This window comes from Melanerpes formicivorus, unplaced genomic scaffold (genome assembly GCF_026170545.1).
Source record: "Melanerpes formicivorus ecotype bairdi unplaced genomic scaffold, bMelFor1.0.p_v2 SCAF_15, whole genome shotgun sequence".
Taxonomy (NCBI): domain Eukaryota; kingdom Metazoa; phylum Chordata; class Aves; order Piciformes; family Picidae; genus Melanerpes; species Melanerpes formicivorus.
The window spans coordinates 10680575-10704872 of record NW_027142367.1 but is presented as its reverse complement, the minus strand read 5'-3'; the positions used below and the strand labels follow the sequence as shown (position 1 = coordinate 10704872).

Sequence of the window (24298 nt, the reverse complement as noted above, 5' to 3'; positions counted from 1 at the left end):
TAACATCATAGAATGCAAGGGACCCTTAAAGCTCATCCAGTCCAACACCATTGCAGTCAGCAGGGATACCTTTGACTAGGTCAGGTTGCCTGGAGGCCCAAACAACCTGACCTGGAATGGTTCCAGGGAAGGGGCTTCTACCACCTCTTTGTGCAACCAATATCAGTCAGAAGGAAAAATTTTCTGGGTCAGTTAGTTCAAGAAGGACCTCAGGGAACTGCTTGAAAGAGTCCAGCAGAGAGCCACAAAGATGATTAAGGGAGTGGAACATCTCCCTTATGAGGAAAGGCTGAGGGAACAGGAGCTTTGTAGCCTGGAGGAAACTGATATGTGAGGGATGAGTGTGAGGAGAACACAGCCAGGCTCTTCTCAGTGATGTCCAATGACAGGGCAAGGTGCAGGCTGGAGCATAGGAGTTTCCACGTGAACATAGGAAAATTTCTCACGATGAGGGTGACAAAACACTGGAACAGGCTGCCCGGGGAGGTGGTGGAGTCTCCTCTGGCCGTTCAAAGCCTGCCTGGATGTGTTCATGTCTGACCTATTTTTAGGTGATCCTGCTCTGGCTGGGGGCTTAGACTAGATGATCTCTGGAGGTCACTTCCAACTCCTAACACTCTGTGATTTATTTTTTTTTCTTCAATCTAGTCTAACCTCCCCTCTTTTAGTTTAAAACCATTATGCACATTTATACTTTTCTGAGGGACTGCTTTCCCTTGTTTAGCCGGGAAAAATAGCCAGTTGTAAGCATTACATAATTGTATTGAGTGCCTCTCCAAGGCTTCTTTAAGAGGGGGGGAAAAGAAAAGTCTCATTATTCATTTTGGATTGAATGTGTCTTTATTTGAGAACAGTGGCACACTAGGGCTTTCTAGAGAGCTTTCCTAGCAAAGCTCTGCTTCTGAAATCTGTATGTACAGTGCTTGTTTGTGTGACCATGTTAACAGTTTCGAGCATCAGAAACTTTCTGAATCTTCAAGTTTGGACAGATAGGTCCAGGGGAAAACCATAGAATCATTAAGACTGGAAAAGATCTCAAGATCATTGAGTCCAGTGGTTAAGTCAGCACTGCCAAGTCCACCACTAAACCATTTCCCTCAGTTCCACACCTATGTGTTTTTTGAACACTTCCAGGGATGGTGACTCCCCCACTTCCCTGGGCAGCCTGTTTCAGGGCTTAACAACTCTTCCAGTGAAGAAGTTTTTCCTACTGTCCAACCTAAACCTCCCCTGGTGCAATTTGAAGCTGTTTCCTCTTGCCCTGTCACTTGCTGCTTGGGAGAATAGACCAACCCCCACCTCGCTTCCACCTCATTTCAGGTAGTTGTAGACAGCCAGAAGGTCCCCCCTCAGCCTCCTTTTCTCCAGTCTAAACAAACCCAGTTCCTTCAGCTGTTCCTCCTAAAACTTGTGTAGTGCTAAAATGGCCTCATGCTTGACTTCAGAGCCTAAGCTTGTCCTTGGTGGCTAGCTAAGTATGTGAAATTGAGGTTTGTTTTGGTAGCCATTTAATGGAAGACAAGGCTTGAACGCCAATCAGTTGGTTTCCTTTCACAAGGGTGGAGAGCATTTATTTTTCAGTCAGGCTTGATATTTTCTCAGCATCAGTAAAAGCAGCATTTCAGGCTTTTCCTGCATTGGAGAAGTCATCTCAGATCTACCAAACTAGTAGCACTGGATTCTGCAGCTGCTCCACAAATTAAGTTTCTCCAACCTTCAGCGTGAGTTTTGTGCCTGGAGCAGTTGCAGTGTTGGACTTGGCCCATCTCTGTGAGACAGGAGGTTACAATTTCCTTGTGTGTGTGAAGGTTCATTAGGGAACTAGATACAGTTTGCACCTTCTTAATTGATGTGCTTGAACTCTTACTCAGACTGCAGCATGGTAGGGTTTTTTCATGGTTTGGTGTTGAGGTATTTAATTACTAAACTTGGCTTTCAGTTTTCTCTCCCTTGTTTTTTTTTTCCATTTAGGATATGTTTTTCTAACTTGTTTTGTAAAACAAGACAGTTGGGGCCCCATCCCTGGAAATGTTCAAGGTGAGGTTTGACAGGGCTCTGGGTCACCTGATCTAGTTGAGGATGCCCCTGTTTACTGCAGAGGGGGTTGGACTAGATGACCTTTGGAGGTCCCTTCCAACCCAGACTGTTGTATGAACATGAAATTACCATCCACAGTCTAGGTTTCATTCTATGAAAATAGCTCATAACTCAAAAAATAGCTGAATTATAAAAGTGTCAGTGTGTTTTGACTTGTTTGGTTAGAGCCTGATAGCTGATTAGAGACAACCTGGAGTCAAGGCGTCATGTTTAAATCACACAATGATGGGGGCTGGAAGGGACATCTGGAGATCATCTGTTCCAACCCCCTGCTAAAGTAGGGTCACTCACAGCAGGTTGCCCAGCATCACAATCTCTAGGCAATTTTGGAATCTCTCCAGAGAAGGAGACTCCACAGCCTCTCTGGGAAGCTTGCTCCAGGGTCCCAGTACTCTCATAACAGAGAATTTTCTCCTTATGTTGAGATGGAACTTCCCTGTCATCCAGCTTTTGCTTGTTGCTTGTCCTGTCCATGGGCACCACTGAAAGGAGTCTGGCCCCATCCTCTAGACCCTTGCCCTTAAGATGTTCATTAGCATTGAGACAATCCCCTCACAGTCTAAACAGCCCCTAGGTCTCTCAGCCTTTCCTTATAAGAGAGAGGCTCCAGTTCCCTTATCATCATCATAGCCTCCACTGCACACTCTCCAGTACTCCCATGTGGCCTGACTAGGGCAGAGTGGGAGGAGAGCCTCCCTTGAACTACTGGCAGTACCTTTTCCTAATGCACCCCAGGAGACCATTTGCCTTCTTGGCCACAAAAGTACATTGCTGGCTCCCAAATCCTTCTCCTTAGAGCTACTTTCCAGCAGGTCCACCCCTTGCCTGTACTAGTGCAGGAGGTTGTTCCTCTCCAGGTGCAGGACCTTACACTTGCCCTTGTTGAACTTCATGAGGTTCTCCTTTGCCCAACTCTCCAGCCTGTCCAGGTCTCACTGAATGGCAGCACAGCCTGATGGGGTGTTAGCCACTTCTCCCAGTTCTGTTTCATTGGTAAACTGGCTGAGGGTCCACTTTGGCCCTTTATCCATGTTGTTGATGAAAATGTTTGACAAGACTGCACCCAACCCCTGGGGAGCACCACTAGCTGCAAGCCTCCAACTAGACTCTGCACAGCTGATCACATCTTGTGCTCTGTCCTTCAGCTAGTTTTCAGCCTACCTCACTGTCCATTCACCTAACCCGCACTTCCTAAGATTCCTTGAGAGGATGTTAGTTAAGCTTAGAGACATAAGCGTCATGTGAAATAAAACTAGGAAAAGATAGGAGTCTAAATACATGATTGTAGGGTGGAAGACACAGAAAAATCATGAGTGTGAGATAATTTGGTGCAATTAACAGGGCCTTCTTCATTCTCAGATGTAGACTAGACCTTGAACAAGGGCCTTATGTCTGTCTTTTTCATTTCACTAAATCAGTATCATTCAAACTGGGTTTGTGCTGGTACCAGCTTGTGAGTGGTTTATATGATGCAAGATTTCATCATTGTGCCCACAAGGTGCCCAACAATCTTAAAAGTCTTTTCCAGCCAAAACAATTCTGTGATTCCACGACTGACTGTTTTCAAAGTTAACCTCAGCCAGAATTATTGCCTTGTATGCCTTTTGCTCAGTGTGCTTGCAAGGGCCACCAGAAGCTTTAAATCTTCTTTTTCTGAAGGGTTGTTTTAGAGGGGGAGCCTCTATTTTTCTGTTTTAAGTGTATGTGGTGTTTTGGTGTATGCCAAAGTAAATGTTGATGTAATAAAGAAATAATGGGGGCAAAGGTTTTGCTCAGAAGAATAGTGAAGAGGTGATTGGGAACAGTCAGTGTAGCTTTGCCAAGGGCAAATCCTGCCTGACCAACCTGGTTGCCTTCTATGAGCAGGTGACAAAATTAATAGATGAGGGGCGAGCAACTGATGTCATTTACCTGGACCTGAGCAAAGCCTTCGACACTGTCCCGCACCACATCCTGGTCTCCAAACTGGTGACACATGGGTTTGATGGGTGGACCACTAGATGGATAAGGAACTGGCTTGATGGCCACACCCAAAGAGTGGCTGTCAATGGCTCCATGTCCCAGTGGAGGCCAGGGACAAGCGGAGTCCCTCAGGGATCAGTCCTGGGACCTGTCTTGTTCAACATCTTTGTGGGTGACATGGACAGTGGCATTGAGTGCACCCTCAGCAAGTTTGCTGGTGCCACCAAGCTGTGTGGTGCAGCAGACACGCTGGAGGGAAGGGAGGCCATCCAGAGGGACCTTGACAGGCTGGAGAGGTGGGCACAAGCCAACCTCATGAAGTTCAATAAGAGCAAGTGCAGGGTCCTGCATCTGGGTCGAGACAATCCCAGGCACAAATCCAGGCTGGGCAGTGACTGGCTGGAAAGCAGCCCTGAGGAGAGAGACTTGGGGGTGCTGGAGGACAAGAAGCTCAACATGAGCTCTCAGTGTGCACTTGCAGCCCAGAAAGCCAATCAGATCCTGGGCTGCATCAGGAGAAGTGTGGCCAGCAAGTCGAAGGAGGTGATCCTCCCCCTCTACTCAGCTCTGGTGAGACCCCACCTGGAGTACTGTGTCCAGTTCTGGAGCCCCTATTACAAGAGGGATGTGGAGGTGCTGGAACGTGTCCAGAGAAGGGCCACAAGGATGATCAGAGGGCTGGAGCACCTCTCCTATGAGGACAGACTGAAGGAGTTGGGGCTGTTCAGTCTGGAGAAGAGAAGGCTCCAAGGTGACCTAATTGTGGCCTTCCAGTATCTGAAGGGGCCTACAGGAAGGCTGGGGAAGGACTTCTCAGGATCTCAGGTAGTGATAGGACTAGGGGGAATGGAATGAAGCTGGAGGTGGGGAGATTCAGGCTGGATGTGAGGAGGAGGTTCTTCCCCATGAGAGTGGTGAAGCCCTGGAATGGGTTGTCCAGGGAGGTGGTCGAGGCCCTGTCCCTGGGGGTGTTTAAGCCCAGGCTGGCTGAGGCTCTGTCCAGGCTGATCTAGTGTGGGGTGTCCCTGCCCATGGCAGGGGGGTTGGAACTAGCTGATCCTTGTGGTCCCTTCCAACCCTGAATGATACTGTGATACTAAAGAAAGTGGCTTCCTGGAGGACTTGATGCTTATTTGCTTGGATGTAACCAAAAAGATATTTTATTATTTTTTTCCTTCTGAATGGAAAACAATTTTATTTTTTTCCTGCCTAAAATCAGTTGTGAACTCAGTCTGCAAGCAAACTGATTCTTAACCCAGTTGTTTAAACTAATTGGTCATTAAGTTTTGAAGCTGTATGATTAGGTGTAATGTGGATGGCATCTCAACCTTAATTACCTAATGTTGTGCTGAACCTGTTAGTAAGGCTATTTTAATGAGTGCCTTTGGTACGCTGAGAGATGCCAGCAATACCTGTTGAATAGCACATCTGGCAGCATTTCATGGAATAAAATCTTCATATCTGAGCAATATTAATGAGAATCCTAATATTTGCCTTTCCCAGCTGTCAGGATCATCCCACCTTTGCCTCCTTCCCTCCTGCATCTTCATGTTTCAGGATTTTCCAGGCCTTTTCTCCCACTTCCTGCCACACTAAGAATTTTTCCCTTTGCTTAATGTGATCTTTTTGTCTCACCATGCATCTGATGGATGACTAATGGTGACTTTACCCTCTCTCAGTAGTCTGAATTTAACTCCTCACTCTGGTTAGTAAGAGAAAAGAGCTTGACAACTGAAGCAGCACACATCAGTCTTTCTGATGGACTCCTGAGTTAAGAGGAACAGGCTTTGGTTACAGTGTGTTTCCACTGGTCTAGATTTTCTTTTGTCCTCAAAAAAGAGAAGTTGGAGGGACAGATGAAGCAGAGAAGTGGAAAGGAAAGATATGCATGACACTAGAAGGTTAGACAGAGGGGAAGAGAAAGTTCTATTTGGGAAAGAAGGGTTAGATGAAGCTTGAGTTGACAAACTACAGAATTTGTCTTTGATCATGCAATAATGTTCAGTCCTACAGTGCTGTCATCATGCTGTTGGCACATTGGCCTCTTAGTATGTTGTGGACCCTTCTCTTCAGGCTGAAATGAAGATCTCTACAAAGGGAAAGGCATGAAGGTGTTTTCTCTGTAGCATATATAAATGAATATTTTCATTTGCCTTTCACCTAAGTTTAGTTTAAAAAAGGAATGGATTGAATGGTAGAAAAGTTTGGATTAGAAGTGACCCTTAAATCACATCATCCTGGAACGTGTCCAGAGAAGGGCCATGAGGATGATCAGAGGGCTGGAGCACCTCTCCTGTGAGGACAGGCTGAGAGAGTTGGGTTTGTTCAGCCTGGAGAAGAGAAAGCTCCAAGGAAACCTTACTGTGGCCTTCCAGTACCTGAAAGGGGCTACAAGAAGGCCGGTGAGGGACCTTTTAGGGTGTCAGGTAATGATAGGACTAGGGGAGATTGATCCAAGCTAGAGGAGGGGAGATTCAGATTAGATGTTAGGAAGAAGTTCTTCACCATAAGGGTGGTGAGACACTGTAAGAGGTTGCCCAGGGAGGTGGTGGAAGCCCCATCCCTGGAGGTTTTTACACCCAGGCTGGATGTGGCTCTGGGCAACCTGATCCGGTGGAAAGTGTCCCTGCTGATGGCAGGGAGGTTGAAACTAGATGACCCTTCCAACCTTGACAATTCTGTTATTCTGTGATCTGGTCCAGTGGTGCTTTGCTTCTATGATTCTATGCAGAATAAATTACTGTGAAATAAATGTAGTTGTGAGCTGGCTCTGAAATAATTACTTTATTTACAAGTAGCTGTTCTGGAGCAGTTGGTTGGTGTTATACTGGACAGCTCTGCAATAATTCTCATTTAATTCCTGGTATGCAGTTAACCATGGTGCTCTGATTCCACATCAGTTATGAGGAATGTGAAGTGAAGTGAAGCCTCAGCAGGGATGAAGTGAACCTTACACATGGATACAGGAAAGCTTAGAGTATATGCTAAGGGAGCCAGTTGAGTGTCTTGGCACTGGGCTTACACGAAAGATGGTGTCAAATTTTAGGGGGAATTGAAATGTGTTGTCATGGGTGAGGAAAGAACAGTTAATTATTTATCTGCTTTTGGAGTTAATTTGGGAGGTTGATTCAAATGGTGTCTTGTGAAATAGCTAAACCTGAAGGTTGGTGAGTGCAGGTCTGTCTGCCCAGGTTCTGGAGGTACTGGGTGGAATATATTACTTCATGCAGTCTGGAAATTGAGAGAGGTAGAGCTGTACCCTGTGCTCCTGAGGTGACACCTTGAATACTGGGTTCAGTTTTGGGCCCTGCAGTACAGGAAGGACATTGAGGTGCTGGAGCGTATCCACAGAAGGGCGACAAAGCTGGTGAAGAGTCTGGAGCATAAGTGTCATGAGGAGCAGCTGAGGGAACATGGGTTTAGACTGGAGAAAAGGAGGCTGAAGAGAAGACCACCTCCCTCTCCACAACTACCTGGTTGTAGCAGGTGCAGGTTGGTCTCTTTTCCCAAGTAACAAGAGGAAAAGGCCTGAAGTTGCACCAGGGACAGCTTAGGTTGGATATTAGGAACAATTTCTTCCTCAGATGGGCTGTCAAGCCCTGCAACAGGCTGCCCAGGGAGGTGCTGAATTCACCATTCCTGGAGGGATTTAACAGATGTGAGAGACATTGTTAGTGGAGGACTAGGCTGTGCTGGGTTAGCAGTTGGACGTGGTCATCCTAAAGGTCTCTTCTATCTTAATGATTCCATGGTTCTATTTTATTCTGTAAAATTGTTTCCAAAGATACCTGACAAGCAGGAGAACCAGAAGTCTACTTTCACTTTCTTGCTTCATTCTCTTGGTTTTGCTGGGTTAGGAAAACTCAGTTCGGTAAAATTCTCCATCTGGAGAACACGCAAGGCCAGACAGAATGAAAGAAAATGTCAATGAATGAGGAAAAGAAAGAGGAGTTTGCTTCTGAGAGCTAATTTTTTAATCTTAGTGTTTATTTTTTTTTCTTTTGCCATGTTGCTTGGATTTGGGTTTGGGTTTTGTTTTATTTTTTCGTAGCAGCCTGCTCCTTTAAGGCAGAGACTTGTGCCTCCAGGAGATAGTTTGGAAAGAGCAGCACTTAAAAACACTTCCTCTGCCAAACGGAAAAATACTGTTCCAAGCAAATGTAACAGAGAACCTCACTGCACACAGTTTGCCTAAAATAGAAACTTGAAAGTTTTGATGTGAAGCAAAATCCCCCACCCAGATTCTGTTTATGCTGTGTGAAAACTTGGTCCTGTCTCGTACAGTGCAAAGAAATACATAATACAGATGTATTCCCCAGCTGGATGAGCTTATGCCTCAAGAAGCAGCGCGTAATGATTTTAACTGATTCTTCCGTCCTCTCTTAAGTGTGGTGATGACCAAACCACACAGTTGGTTAGAAACAGCACAAGAGTTTACACTGAAATGGCAGACACTGTAAGGGTGATGGAACACTGGAGCAGGCTGCCCAGGGTGGTTGTGGAGATCTTAAAACCTGCCTGTATGCCTTCCTGTGTGACCTGCTCTAGGTGATCCTGCTCTGGCAAGGGGGTTGGACCGGATGATCTTTTGAGGTCCGTTCCAACACCTAATATTCTGTGATGCTGTTCTTTTTTTCACTGTCATGTCACTTCCTGCTCAAATCTGTGTTTGGAGCTCCTTTACTCTAAGCTACAGACCAAACTGAGGAATGAATCAAGGGAAGAAGAAAGTGCTGTCTCCTAAAGGGAAATTTTGGGCATTGTTGCTTGGCTTTTTAGGAAGCATAATGAAACCAAAAGAAAAAAAAAAAGCTCTACTGTAAGCCCATCAGGCTGCAAGATGAGGCTCTGTTCAGTACATGCTGGAACATATGGTTCAGCATTTGGAGGAACTAAGCTCTTACCTAAATTGGTAAGCTTAAGGTTCAGGTCTTTGCACAGCAGCAGTAATTGCCCAGAAGAGCACAAATGCCTTTTTGATGGTGAATTAGGGTGTTGCATTACACCCCCAGCTACCTGCACAGTGCTCATTTTGTTTGTTGGTTGGAACTGATCTTCCTAGGATTGCAGAGCCATGTACTTGAAAGTTAGGCAATATAAGAACTAAGGTGACTTTACAGTTCTAATTCATTCCTGAGCATGAATTTTTCAAGTTTTTAATTGCATCACCTCATCTGTGTTCGTCACAGAGCCAGAGCTTACTCAGAAGCTCAGGAAGAAGAGGGCTCACTTTACGTGAGCAGCTCTTGAGGCTTGTCAGGTGATGTAGCTGCTCTTTCAAGTGCTACATAATAGATGAACCCTGTTCTGAAGAAAGAAGTATCTTAGGTTTTTGGTACTCCTTGCTCTTGTACTGGAGTGCTTCATAAAGAAATGTAAAAATTCAGTTCCACAGAAAATCTGCTGGATTGTTGGTGGGTGAAAAGCTGGATGTGAGCCACCAGTATGTGCTCACAGCTTAGAATCCAGCCATGTCCTAGGCTGCATCCCCAGCATCATGGGCGCAAGTGCAGGGAGAGGATTCTGGCCCTCTGCTCTGCTGGGATCCCACCTGCAGTGCTGGGTCGAGCTCTGGAGTCCTCAGCAAGGGAGAGACATGGACCTGTTGAAGAGGGTCCTTAGGAGGCCATAGCAATAATGTTTGGGCTAGAACCCCTGTGCTGTGAGGACAGGCTGAAAGAGTTGGGGTTGTTCAGCCTAGAGAACAGAAGGCTGTGGGGTGACCTTCTTGTGGCCTTTCAGTACATGAAGGGGAGCTGTGAGAAAGCCAGGGACAGTCCTCTTAGTAGGGCCTGTGTGACAGGATAAGGGGTGATGGTTTTAAATTAAAAGAGGGGAGATACAGACTAGAGAGAAGGCAGAAATTATTTACACTGAGTGTGGTGAAATCGTGGCCAAGGTTGCCCAGAGTGGTGTTAGAAGTTGCATTCCTGGAACCATTCCAGTTTATGTGGGATGAGGCTCTGAGCAACCTGATCTAGTTGAAGATGTCCCTTCTGATGGCAGGGGGATTAGACTAGATGACCTTCAAAGTTCCCTCCCAACCCAATCCATTTTCTGATTGTATGACTTGGAGAAAGAAAGCTTTACCATTACTTTACCAGTGGGTGGGCAAAGTGTAGAAGTGTCAAAGTCAAAAGAGCACCCATCTTGAGTACCTAGTGTCTGAAGCTCTATATGTAGCTCTTGATATGCTTAATACAGAGCTCTTGTTGGCTTTGATTGTAGTGGTGGTATTTCTTCATCAGGAAAGCACAGTTTGGAGTGCAATCAGATGAGCAGTGTGCAATTAGTTGGTGAAGAGTCTGGCTTGAACATTTTGCACAGCTTCATGTTAGGTGAAGGAACCAATTGAGTTGCTTGACATTTTGCTTCTTTCACTCTGTTTTGATGGTAATATCATAGTCAGCAGTCCCAGAGTGCTCTTTCTCACCATTACTTGCTTGCTTCCATCATCAGATAGTTATGCTACTTGAGGGAAATGTGTGATTGCAGGGGGAAACCAAGCTAAGTGCCAGTTCTTGCTGTTTAATCATCTTGCTGTGGTGGGGCAAAAGCTGTGTCAGCCAGATCAGTTCTTTGATATGGTTTGTTGTCTGGCTGCATGAACAGTTCCACTGGCATCATGGAGGCCACAGGTTTTGGGTTTGGGAGGGTGGGAACTGCCTAAAGCAAATTCAGAAACAGTTTAAGCTCTGCTGCCAAAGGTGCAGCCTCAGCCAAATTCATCTTCCTCACTCTTCTTCCCCCTGCCCACAAGTCATCATCTCCCTGCTGCAAGAAATGAAACAGGAGTCCTGAGAATCAAGACTGAGATCCTAGAGATAAGGGTTGTGACAGAAGCCTCTTGTACCCTTAGGCCATGTCCTAGGCATGTCTTGAAATAGCATCCTTACTGGGGAAAGGTGGGAACAAGTCCCTTCAGCGCTGGCATTAGGCCCTGATTCCAGTTTCTTGTCCAGCAAGTTCCAGTTTCCTTTCCTTTTAGCTGTCTTTACTCACCTCCCAGCCCTCCATCCCTCCTTGCCCAGCCTGATGATTCCTCATTCTGCTGTTGCTCATTTACAGCCTTTTCCAAAGAGTTCTTCTTGGGAAAGGGACTGTGCAAAGCCTGTCTGCAGTGATGATGACTCATGACGGTGGCTTTCTTCATCTCAAAACATGCTCAGCAAGGAAGGACTCTTCAGTTTGTAGTTGCTCTGCTCTCTGTTGGCTACTAGGCAGGCACAAATGGAGGGTGTTTTTAAGGCTTATTAGCTCAGCCACCTTTGGCCTGGTTTTCACACAGATGGAAAAAACATGTTGAGACAAGATGTAAAAGGACTCCTTTGTCTAACATGCTTTAAGCCCATCTTCCAGAATTGAAGCTGCCAGACCTTGTCAGATTTCACACAATCCCAGCAGGGTGGGGCTTGGAAGGGACATCCAGAAATAATCTAGTCTAATGCCACTACTAAAGAAGTATCACCCACAGCAGGTTGCCTAGGAATCATGTCCTGGTGGGTTTGGAATCTCTCCAGAGAAGGAGACTCCTCAGCCCCTCTGGGGCAGCCTGCTCTAGGCTTCCAGCACCTTCACATAATAAGCCTTTCCTCGTGTTTCAGTGGAGCTTACTGTGTCCTAGTTTGTGCCAATTGCCTCTTGTTCTTTCCCCTTCCTCACTGAAAGGATTCTGACCCCATCCTCTTGTTCTTTAGCTATTGATAAGCATAGAGAAGATCCCCTCCTGGTCTTCTTAATCTTATTGCTCTTTACAACTATATGAAAGGAGGTTGGTGTGAGGTTGGTGTTGGTCTCTTCTCCCGAGTAACGTGATAGGATGAGAGGAAATGGATTTAAGTTGTGCCAGGGGAGGCTTAGATTGAATATTGGGAAAGAATTCTGTACTGAGAGTGTGTTGTGGTGTTGGAACAGGCTGCCCAGGGAAGTGATGGAGTCTTCAGCCCTGGAAGTGTTGAAGAAGCTGTAAATGTGGTGCTTCAATATATAGTTTAGTGGTTATGGTAGCTGGGTTACAGTTGGACTCTGATCTTAAAGGTCTTTTCCAGCCTTAGTGATTCTGTGATTCTCTTCTCCAGGCTAAACAGCCCCAGGTCTCTCAGCCTTTCCTACTCAAAGAGATGCTCCAGTTCCCTCAGTATCTTTGTGACTTCTGCTGGACTCTCTCCAGTAGTTCCTTGTCTCCACTGAACTGGTTAGCCCAAAACTGGACACAATGCTCCAGATGTGGCCTCACTCAGAGTAGAGGGGCAAGAGAACCTCACTTGACCTGCTGGCCACACTCTGCTTCATGCACCCAGTTCACTATAGGAGGAAAATAGATGGTTTTGCCTATTTTGCCTTGAAAACAACTGATAAACTTTGAGAAAACCTCGTACTAAGGAGGAATTGCAGCTTATCCTATCTTGTGTTCTACTTTGGGAAATCTGTATAAGGAAGCCAAAGTGGAGTTACAATGATAGAAACTGCAGCACAGCTTTAATAGCAGGAGGTGCTGCTGACTCCTAGGAAAAAGTTAGGCTGAAATTAGAAACTTAGACTGTGGCCGGTAACTTCATGACAGCAGGGACATTTCCAGTTACATCAGGTTGCTCAGAGCCCCATCCAACCTGACCTGGAATGATTCCAAGGATGAGGCATCTCCCACCTCTCTGGGCAATCTGGACCAGTGTCTTACCAGTCTCAACATAAAAAAAATCATTCCTTTTCTCTAGTATTAATCTCCCTTCTTTTGATTTAAAGCCATCATCCTTCATCCTGTCACAACAGACCCTGCTAAGAGGACTGTCCCCATCTTTCTCATAGTCCCCCTTTATGTACTAAAAGACTGCAAGGAGGTTTCCCTGGAGTCATCTCTTCTCCAGGTTAATCAACCTCAACCCACTCAGCCTGCTCTCACAATAGAGAGGATCCACCTCTTGGATCATGTTTGTGGCTTCTTCTGGACCCTCTCTAACATGTTGGTCCATGTCTCTCCTGTGCTGAGGACTCCAAAGCTGGACCAGCGCTGCAGGTGATGTCTCACCAGAGCAGAGGGGCAGAATCCTCTCCCTCTACCTGCTGCCCACACTGCTGGGGATGCAGCCCAGGACACAGTTGGCTTCTGGGCTGTGAGTACACATTGACAGGTCACATCCATCTTTTCACCCATCAGCACCCCCAAGTCCTTTTCTGCAGGGCTGCTCTCCAGCCCTTTGCCCACCAGCCTGTGTTGATACTGTGGACTGTCTCAGTCCGGGTGCAGCACCTTGCACTTGGCCTTGTTGAAGCTCAAGAGATTCACGCAGGTCCACTTCTTAACCTTATCCAGGTCTTTCTGGATGCTATTCCATCCCTTAGGTGTATCAGCTGCAACTGCAGTTTGTATGCACAGGACCATAAAAAGCTCATTCTGCCAGTATGCTTCTGAACATTGATTGTTCTTTCTTTGGTTTTGTTTTACACCCGGACAGAGCCAACAGTGCGGGCAGAGCTGATGGAACAGGTGCCTCATATTGCTATGTTCTGTCAAGAAAACAGACCTTCAATCCCTTATGCTTTTTCCAAATACTTACTGCCCATTGTGGTACGGTACCTCGCAGACCAGAACAACCAGGTAAGTGTCTGGTTACAAATAGCTTACCGCATGGTTGAACGTTCCTGGTGTGATGCTGAATTGGTACAGTTGAGCATCATACAAGTATGTAATGCTTCAGGGGAAGAAAGGGGGTTTGAATGGGCATGAAGTACACGACACTCTGAACTTCAATGAAAGACAATTTCCAACATCTTTCTTCATCTGAGTTAATCTATTCTCATGTGGGGCCATTTGTTTTGTTTTATGCTTAGGAATAAAATCACTTGTTTTGTAAAGTTTACAGAATTTAAACTCTGGCAAAAAGCAGTCATGAAAAGCTGAGTCTTTGGTCTAATTCCATTTTATAATTCTACCAATTTACTCTGCTGTGGTGAGACCTCACCTGGATTACTGCATCCAGTTCTGGAGCCCTCAATACAGGAAGAACATGGACCTGATGGAATGGGTCCGGAGGAGGGCCATGAAAATGATCAGGGGGTTGGAGCACCTCTGCTTACAAGGACAGCCAGAGGGAGCAGGGGTTGTTCAGCATCAAGAAGAGAAGGGGAGACCTAATATCATCTTTCCAGTTCCTGAAGGGAGCTTACAAGAAGGCTGGAGAGAGACTGTTTACAAAGGCCTGTGGTGATAGGATGAGGGACAATGGCTTCAAACTAGAGAGGAGTAGATGTAGGTTGAATGTTATGAGCAAGTTCTTTACCATGAGGACAGTGGAACACTTGAACAGGTTGCCAAGGAAGGTGATCCATTTTTTTAAGTCTTATTTTTCCCTTATCTTATTGTATGAGGGAAAGGCTTATTGAATGAGACAAGGGCTGTGGATATTGTAGAGAGGTTGGTGCTGTTCTCACAGGTACTTAGCAATAGAACAAGAGGGAATAGCCTCAAACTGCAGCAGGATAGGTTTAGGCTGGATGTTAGATTTAAATTTGTTTTTTCACAGAAAGAGTGGTCAGACATTTGGAACAGGCTGCCCAGGGAGGTGGTTGAGTCACCAACCCTGGATGTGTTTAAAGGTTGTTTCGTTGTGGTGGTTGGGCATATGGTTTAGGGGTGAACTTTGCAGAGTAGGGTCAATGGTTGGACTTGGTGATCCCAGGGGTCTTTTCCAACCTGAAAGAGTCTATGATATTAGGCTTCCATTTGCCACTTTTTCCCTTGCCCTTTCCAGATTCTCCATAATTCAAATAAGTACCCAGACCTATTTTCTTAGTTGTTGTTTTACTAACTCGTAGCATAACAGAATGGTTTGGGTTGGAAAGGATCTTAAAGATCATCCAGTTCCAGCCACCCTGCCATGGGCCGGGACACCTCCTGTGAGATCAGGTTGCTCAAGGCCCCATCCAACCTGGCTTCCAACATTTCCAGGCTTGGAGCCTCCACAACTTCTCTGAGCAACCTGTTCCAATGCTCACCACCCTCCTGGAGTGTGACCTAATGTCTAATCTCAATCAAGATGCTTCCAATTGAAAGCCATTACCCATGATCATCTGCATGTATTTGTCCTCTTGCTAGCAGATTCGAAGATTCATCATCTTAAACTCTGTGATACTACATAGTTTTGTCTAGTGTGCTCCAAAGCAAAGAACTCTGAGTTGTTCCCAGCATTGCTGCACTTCAACATGAAGTATCTTACTTTTTTCCTCTTCTGATGAAATGACTTTTTTTGAGAGGCAGGGATTACCTCTGTATGCATACAGTTACTAATGGTTACCTTATTTTTGTGCAGTCTGTTTTGAGGTGGGGGTAAGCAAAATCACGTCTCAAAAATAAACCAAGCTGTTCATTGTCAGCCAACTTGTTAATCTCAGAAGAAGAATTTGGTTTTAAAAATTCCTATTTCTTAGAAGTTTGCTCATGGTTAGTTGTGGTGCTTTTCTTTTTCTTTGCCACAACTGCTCTTTTTGATACTGCTGCCCCATGTTTTGGGAAGTTGGTGGAGACTTCTATGACAGCATTTGCTTAGTTTACAATATGCAGGTGTTCTTGGGCTCAAAGACAGTTTGTTTCAAGCATCAAGTTTGCCAAAGAACTGTTGAAGCACTTGTCTTCTTGCTGAGAGCAATAAGTGTGCCATCTTCTAAAACAAAGGATATTTAAGCAGATTACTCTCTACAAATTCCTTGGTTCAGTTTTTGCCTTTTTATGGTAGGTAAGAAAAACAAGCCAAGCAGCATTGTTAGTTCTGTTGGAACAAGAGCTCATCGAGAGATATGATGTGGAGACCAAAGTGTGCCCTGTTCTGATCGAGCTGACAGCTCCAGACAGCAACGATGATGTGAAGACAGAGGCTGTGGCTGTAAGTATCAACATTTCCAAGTGACAGAATATAAAGATTGCTTGAATGTTTGATATTGCAGCAGTGGTCACGTGTAGTGAACGGGAAGTTATCCATGGGACAGCAATATGCCCTGGTGGCCAGGAGAGCCAATGTGTCCGGCAGGTCTAGGGATGTCCTTCCACTCTACTTTGCCCTGGTGAGACCACACTTGGAATACTGTGTCCAGTTTTGGGCTCCCCAGTTCAAGAGAATCCGGGATCTACTGGAGAGAGTCCAATGGAGAGCTATGGGGGTGAAGAGACTTGAACATCTCTCCTGTGAAGAAACACTGAGAGTGCTGGGGCTGTTTAGTCTGTAGAAGAGAAGGCTGAGAGGGGATCTTATCAATGTCAGTATCTGAGGGTGGCTGTCAAGAGGAAGGTGCCAGTCTCTTTTCTAAGGTGCCTAGTGATAGGACAAGGAAAAACAGGTACAAGGTGGAACACAGGAGGTTCCACCTCAACAAGAGGAGGCAGTTAGTTACTGTGAACGTGACAGAGCACTGGAACAGGCTGCCCAGAGAGATTGTGGAGTCTCCTTCTCTGGAGACTTTCAAAACCCACCTGGATGTACTCACGTGTGGCTTGCACTAGGTGATCCTGTTTGGCAGGGGGCTTGGACTAGATGATCTCTAGAGGTCCTTTCCAACCCCTAACATTCTATGAGCCTATGATCCATGTGGTATTCAAGAGGGAAAAAAGTATTGCTGCCTATAACCGATCTCTAACTTTTCCCACGTGTGTTGCTCTCAAGTCAAGGTAAGATTTAAATTCATTAGCTCATACAAACTGTAAAGAAAAACACAGCTGCACAAGACAGCTCAGAGGATTAATTTTATGAACTCCTAAGCATCCAAGATGTTGGCTTTTCAGTTTTTTTTCCAGATTCATTTGGTCTAGAGAAGTTTAAGTTGCATTTGTGGAATTTTCCATCAGTGGAAAATATTTAGTGCACGAATTGCATTGCTGTGTCTGGTTTCTTTTTATTGATTTGATCTTTGTTTTGTTTTATTGGACAAATAATAAGCATCTGAGTTGAATAATTCATGGGTGGTTGGTGGTTTGCATTAGACACATCTTTAATAATTAAAAGTTATGATGTGTTGAATTAACGTAGTAAGGAAATGAGTTATAAAGGAGAAGTGGCAGCAGATTTTGTACTCTTATACTTCCCTTGATCTTTTTGTTCTTGCATTTTATATAGATGCTACCTGAGTGTTTTGTTTTCATTTATTTGTTTTATTTTGGCTTGAGAGAGGCCTCATTAATATTTTACTTTCATAATGTGACTTGTAAACAATAAGCAGGCTGGTCACTATTGCATTTGGCATCAAGTAGTTGGACTCAATGATCCTAAAAGTCTTTTCCAACCAAAACAATTCTAGAATTCTACATTCTAGGATTTTTCCTGAAAAAGCCAATAAATACACAAGGGAATAAAATTTAAAGCAGGATTGCTTTACCCATCATCATTGTTTTGAAGATACTGGAAGTCTGTAAAGGTTTCTGCAGCTCATCAATCCCTTTGAGATTAGAAGCATAAGAATAAGAATGAGTGGCTGTCAATGGCTTCATGTCCCAGTGGAGGCCAGTGACAAGTGGAGTCCCTCAGGGATCAGTCCTGGGACCTGTCTTATTCAACATCTTTGTGGGGGACATGGACAGTGGCATTGATTGCACCCTCAGCAAGTTTGCTGATGCCACCAAGCTGTGTGGTGCAGCAGACACGCTGGAGGGAAGGGAGGCCATCCAGAGGGACCTTGACAGGCTGGAGAGGTGGGCACAGGCCAACCTCATGAAGTTCAATAAGAGCAAGTGCAGGGTCCTGCATCTGGGTCGAGGCAATCCCAGGCACAAATACAGGCTGGGCAGTGACTGGCTGGAGGGTAGCCCTGAGGAGAGAGACTTGGGGGTGCTGGAGGACAAAAAGCTCAACATGAGCTCTCAGTGTGCACTTGCAGCCCGCAAAGCCAATCAGATCCTGGGCTGCATCAGGAGAAGTGTGGCTAGCAGGTCGAGGGAGGTGATCCTCCCCCTTTAGTCAGCCCTGGTGAGACCCCACCTGGAGTACTGTGTCCAGTTCTGGAGCCCCTATTACAAGAGGGATGTGGAGGTGCTGGAACGTGTCCAGAGAAGGGCCACGAGGATGATCAGAGGGCTGGAGCACCTCTCCTATGAGGACAGACTGAAGGAGTTGGGGCTGTTCAGTCTGCAGAAGAGAAGGCTCCGAGGAGACCTAATTGTGGCCTTCCAGTATCTGAAGGGGGCCTACAGGAAGGCTGGGGAAGGACTTCTCAGGGTCTCAGGTAGTGATAGGACTAGGGGGAATGGAATGAAGCTGGAGGTGGGGAGATTCAGGCTGGATGTGAGGAGGAGGTTCTTCACCATGAGAGTGGTGAAACCCTGGAATGGGTTGTCCAGGGAGGTGGTCGAGGCCCCGTCCCTGGCGGTGTTTAAGAGCAGGCTGGCTGAGGCTCTGTCCAGCCTGATCTAGTGTGGGGTGTCCCTGCCCATGGCAGGGGGGTTGGAACTAGCTGATCCTTGTGGTCCCTTCCAACCCTGAATGAAACTATGAAACTATGAAACTATGAAATTTGTTATTGGAAAATGAATTTAAATAGCTCTGCTTAGGAAAGTTGAAATTCTTTTCAATTTCCCTCTGGTTTTAAAAGTTCTGGTACAAATCAGGATGAAAGAGCAGGAAGAGGGGAAAGCTGTCACGTTCTTTGGTATGAAATGGTTTTTTTAGTAGTTTCACGTCAGGGAACAGGTTGGCCAATGAGGTCATGAATGGCCCCTCCCCAGAGGCATTCAAGGCCAGGCTGGACGTGGCCTTGAGCAACCTGGTCCAGTGGAAGGTGTCCCTGCCCATGGCAGTGGGGTTGGAAGTGGATGATGTTTGAGGTCCCTTCTGACCCAAACCATTCTATGAATCTGTGAATAGAATCCTGTGTATCAGTATGAAAAGTAAATGTAAAAAGCCTCTGCTTCACTGACAGGGGCTTGCATGTTGTGCAAGCATACCTGATTGGTGTCTGTCTTGCCCCTAGATCATGTGCAAAATGGCCTCCATGGTGGGAAAGGACATCACGGAAAGACTTGTTCTTCCCAGGTTTTGTGAGATGTGTTGCGACTGCAGGATGTTCCACGTTCGTAAGGTATGGAATGGTCACCGTCTGCCCAGGGTGATGATGTCACCAGCCTGGAACTGAGCGACTTCTCCCTGCTAGATCTCATATGTGACATGTCTAAGTGAAAGCCATGGGCCTCCTTTGAAGCTCCTCTTTCCACAGACATTTATATTCCACATTTATATCTGACACTGAGGTTTTTTTTTCCCATAGTCCTGGCATTTATTATCAGAAACAAAGAATCTGCTTCTCCTCATGATCATGCAGATAGCCACAAAAATGTGAACACCTGTAACTGATAAAAGCATCAGGCACCTGAGCTCATATCTCTCTGAAGGAGATCTCTGAGATGAATGGAATTAATTAATGATGTTCATTAAGATGAAATAAACCACTACTTCATCATGGTATTTAGGTGCTAAGGCGGTGTTTTGGGTTCACCCTGCCACTGCAGAGCTTCTTTTCCTTGATAACTGCTTTTAGTCTCTCATATGACAGCATGTTGAACACATTTTGTCCTCCCTCCCTTTCATTTAAGCCCTAAAGTGGTTCTTTCATCATTAAAAACACCTGGTTAAGCTTGAAACAAAGAAAAGCAGTTTAAAATGGTTTTAAACCGTGGGAGCTGATGGGGTGGGAAAGTAGCTGATACTGAGTTTACATCAAAACCTGATTGTATGGTGGTTTTTTTCCTTTGCTTTTATTTGCTCTATTAAAACTCTGATCATAGTGGGGTTTTTTTTATATTTTGTCTGCAAGGTATGTGCAGCCAATTTTGGAGATATTTGCAGTGTGGTTGGGCAGCAAGCCACTGAAGAAATGCTGGTAAGCCATTCCTTAAAGGATTTTTCTTTTTAATGGAAGTCAGTGTTGGAGCTGGAAAGGTACAAAAGGGCAGCTGGAATGATTCCAGAGCTACAGAACAATTCCTGAGTAAGGAGAGACTAAAAAATCTGTAGCTCTCCAGTTTTGCTGACATGAGGTTATGACTCATGCTTACAAAATCTTGAAGACACAGAGTTGCAGAACAGTGGGGTTTGGAAGGGACCTCGGAGGATCATCGAGTCTGATTCCTCTGCTAAAGCAGAGTCGCTCAGAGCAGTTCCTTTGAATACAGAACTCCTAATTGCCAAGCCACATAGTCTAGAACTCAGGAGTACTTGGTTCTAGAGCTGGGAAAAGAGTTTAAACAAAACTGGAGAAAGAACTGTGGAGGTGTGGAGAGTATTTGCAACTTCCATTGCAACTTCCAAACTAAATAAGGCAGGAAGGAGGCTAATGTGCCCTGGTTAAGACCTCACCTGCAGTGCTGGGTCCAGCTCTGGAGTCCTCGGCACATGAGAGACGTGGACCTGTTGGAGCAGGGTCAGAAAAGGCCACAAAGATGATCCTAGGGCTGGAAGCCTTCTGCTGTGAGGACAGGATGAGAGAGTTTGGGTTGTTCAGCCCAGAGAAGAGAAAGCTCTAGGGAGACTTTGTGGTCCTTCATGGTCCTGCTTTGTTAGGGTGGGTGGGGAAAGAGATTGGTAAATGTAACAAGAAGAAATTGAGGCGGTAAAGAAAGGTTTTCTTTCTTACTGGAGACAACCTTTTCTCCCCCCCCACTCCCCCCTGTGTCTCACTGAGAATCTGAAATAAATCTGCAGTGGTTTCTGAGAGGTAACAAGTTAATGCACCAGTGGTCCTCAGTTTTGTTGCTCTCAGTGTTAGGTATGTTAAAAGACTGGGGTAGAGATGAGGTTTTAAGAACGGTGAAGAGATGATGTTTTGTCTTACAGGTTTTCTGGGCGTAAGGATATTTTTGGACTTGGGTTTTTGGGTGTTTTCTTCTATAAATCGGATTACAAAGTTAGTCTTTTCTTGCCATTCTTCAGATAGATGATTTTCCTTACCTGCATCTGTGTGAGCAGCTGATCAGAAGGGTGGCGCTACTGAATGTTTGTCCTTTGCCTTGCAAGCATTCAGCTTCATCTGAGGGCAGAGAAGCAGATGAAGGAAGTGAATATGAAGGAGGGGAAAAAAAACAACAACAAAAGCAAACCTTTACTTTGCAACAAGTACTGCTTATTCAAAGCACTCTGTTCCCAACAGCTGCCGAGGTTTTTCCAGCTCTGCTCCGATAACGTGTGGGGAGTCCGGAAAGCCTGCGCCGAATGCTTCATGGTTGTCTCTTGTGCAACGTCGCAGGAAGTTCGGAGGACAAAGCTCTCACCCCTTTTTATTAATTTGATTAGTGATCCTTCACGATGGGTAAGCACTGGGGGGGTGGTGTTGTATCTTGAATAGTTGTCATAGTGAAAAGAGGTTACTGCAATACTGTCCATAGATGTTCCACAGCCTTAGGTGTGGATAATCTCATATAGATTCACAGAATACCAGGTTGGAGAGGACCTCAAGGATCATCTGGTCCAACCTTTCAGGGTAAGAATGTAGTTTAAATGAGATAGCCCAGCACCCTGTCAGATGGGCCTCGAAACTGGTCTAATGTAGGGGACTCCACCACCTCCCTTGGGAGTTTATTCCAATGTCTGATAGTTCAAATGGTGAAAAATATTTATTTTTCAATTTCTTTTTTTTTCCTGGCATCTTGTTTCATGCATCTCTACTCTGCTCTTGAGACCCCACCTGGAATACTACTGCCAGTTCTGGTGCCCCCAGCATAAGAGGAATATGGAGCTGCTGGATTGCGTCCAAAGGAGGGTCACAAAGATGATCATAGGGCTGCAGCACCTCCCCTGTGGGGACAGGCTGAGAGAGTTTGGCTTGTTCAGCCTGGAGAAAAGAAGGCTCCAGGGAGACATTTCAGTACCTGAAGGGGGCCTACAAGAAAGCTAGGTGTGGTGGGTTAACACCTATTCTGGAAAACAGGGTGGAGGGCTTAAACCACCACACTGGGAAGGAGCTTTTTAGAAGAGCTTGTGGTGATAGAACAAGAGGGAGTGGATTGAAGCTTGAGGGCAGCAGATTTATAGTGGATATTAGGAAAAAATTCTTCATAGTGAGTGTGATGAGACCCTGGAACAGGTTGCCCATGGAGGTTGTGAATGCTTCCTCTGTGGAGGTATTGAACACCAGGCTGGATGAGGCCTTGGGCAGCCTGGTCTAGTGGAAGGTGGTTTGAACTAGATTATCTTTGAGGTCTCTTGCAACCAAAACCATTCTATGAATCTATGACTTTCAAGCAAAATTCTTAGACTGCTTAGTTTGTCAGTGGTTGTAGAAGGTCCCTCACCTTTTCGCTGCACCATGTGAGAAAAGACTGTGTCAGTGGGATAGCTACAAAACTGCCTGGGACTGAACATTGCTGAAAATCATGAACAAAACTGGAAAATAAGATGTGATTTAATTGTATTTCTCCCAATTCCCTACCACCACCTCCTTTATCAGAGGGCAGAAGGGGCAGTAGAGAGGGCTGGTGGTGTTTGTTGCTGGTTTTGGGTTTCTTGTGTTTTGATTGGGTGTGTAGGGGGTGTTGGTTCTTTCTTGCATCTTTTTGTGTGTGTGTTGGTTTTGTTGTTGTGAGGGCTTGAGATTCTTATTTTTATTTAATTTGTCTTGAGCATCTCCTCTTCAAACCTTGATGAGTTTACTATAGAGCAGATTACTTCTGAGAGCCAAAAGTAGATCTTTGCACAGGAGCTCATGCTCTAGATCCTGGAAAGTTGTGTGAGTTACAGCACAGCAGAATTAATCAAATAAGCAAAACAGAGGTAGATTATTGTTGAAGGGGAGGATAAATAGGAGCAAATAAAGAATAGAGCCAAATAGGAAAAGGAAAGAAATGCATCTTATCAATCAAACTTATGGTAGTGGGATATCTGTTCACCATACCTGGTTTTTAACTTCCAAGTTGTCAGAGTTCTCAATTGAGCTTTCACATTTACCTGCTTGTCCTGCCTCAATAGTTATGATCCTTTTGGCTGTGGGGAACAGGCCTGTCAACTTAGTTACCTCGATTCACCTGGTTTTACCCTGTTTTTAATTGCCTCAATTTTCACTTACCACTTTCTGCATATGACTGGCTGACTCTTGCCAGGCAAGAGCCTTTGCTCTTGCTTTCCTGCTTATGGCCTTTCCAACTCGTAGTAGTAGGCATTTATGTTTTACATGCCAGCAGGATTTATAGCTCTAAGTAGTATTTTCTCATCTTGAACCTTTTCCACCAGGTCCGCCAAGCTGCTTTTCAATCTCTGGGGCCTTTCATATCAACTTTTGCTAATCCATCCAGCAGTGGCCAGTACTTTAAAGAAGAAGATGGTAAAAACCCAGAAGATTGTGGTTCTGCACAGGAGAACAGGTAAAGAATTGGCTAAATCTAAACTTCTGTTTGTTTGCTTCTGTGTGAACTGCAAGTTAAGAAAATAACTTTCCTGTCTAAATTGAGTATCTTGGTAAATTGAAGATCTGGAGCTTCTCATCTACTTAATAGACCTTCAGAAGTTCCAATTACTTAGTAAAAATACATGGCATACCTTAGGATATATCTTCTGTGAGGAAATGACTGACCTGACAGACAATGGAGAGCAGTGGGTATAGCCTACCCAGTCTTCAGTTAGACTTTTGACATGGTCTCCCCTAAAAATCCTCATAGAGAAGCTGATGAAGTGTGAGCTGAAGGAGCAGACAGTGAGGTGGATTGACAGCTGGCTGAATGGCTAGGCCTAGAGGGCACTGATAGGCAGCACATAGCTGGACACTAATAATTGGCTATGTATCTTGGGGGTCAGTGTTTGGTCCAGTTAATCTTATTAATGATCTGGATAGTGGAGCAAGGTCTACCTTTAGCAAGCCTGCTGATAGGAATCTGGGAGCAGTGGCTGATGTGCCACAGACTTGTGCCCCTGTCCAGAAGGACATCAGTAGACTGGAGGAATGGCCTCATAGAAACCTCTTGAAGTTCAACAAGGAGAAATGCAGAGTCCTGCACATAGAAGGGAACAACTTCAGGCACTAGTACTGGCTGGGATCTGTCTGGATAGAGAGTGGCCTTGCAGAAAAGGCCCTAATGGTCATGGTGGATGCCAAGCTGACTATGAGGTAGCAACGTGCCCTTGCAGCAAAGGCCAGCAGTATCCTGTGTTGCTTTGGGAGGAGGGTTGCCAGTAGGTTGAGGGAGATAATCCTTCCTCTTTGCTCAGCTCTGGTAAGGCCACAGCCAAAGTGATGGGTCCAGTTGTGGGTTCCCCATTATGAGAGAGATGTGGACATAGTT

The 24298-nt window shown here is 45.4% G+C and overlaps 1 protein-coding gene across 7 annotated transcripts in view; it reads left to right on the top strand.

The window, feature by feature from the left end:
* The window catches only part of PPP4R1 (protein phosphatase 4 regulatory subunit 1), a 79136-nt gene that overhangs the window by 24595 nt on the left and 30243 nt on the right, over positions 1–24298 (top strand). For all 7 annotated transcript variants that reach the window (XM_068147613.1, XM_068147611.1, XM_068147614.1 and 4 more), the window contains 6 exons: positions 13512–13654; positions 15789–15935; positions 19006–19113; positions 19846–19911; positions 21178–21336; positions 23253–23383. In XM_068147613.1, the coding sequence (XP_068003714.1) occupies positions 13512–13654; positions 15789–15935; positions 19006–19113; positions 19846–19911; positions 21178–21336; positions 23253–23383 (754 nt within the window). The remainder of the gene's footprint in view (positions 1–13511; positions 13655–15788; positions 15936–19005; positions 19114–19845; positions 19912–21177; positions 21337–23252; positions 23384–24298) is intronic.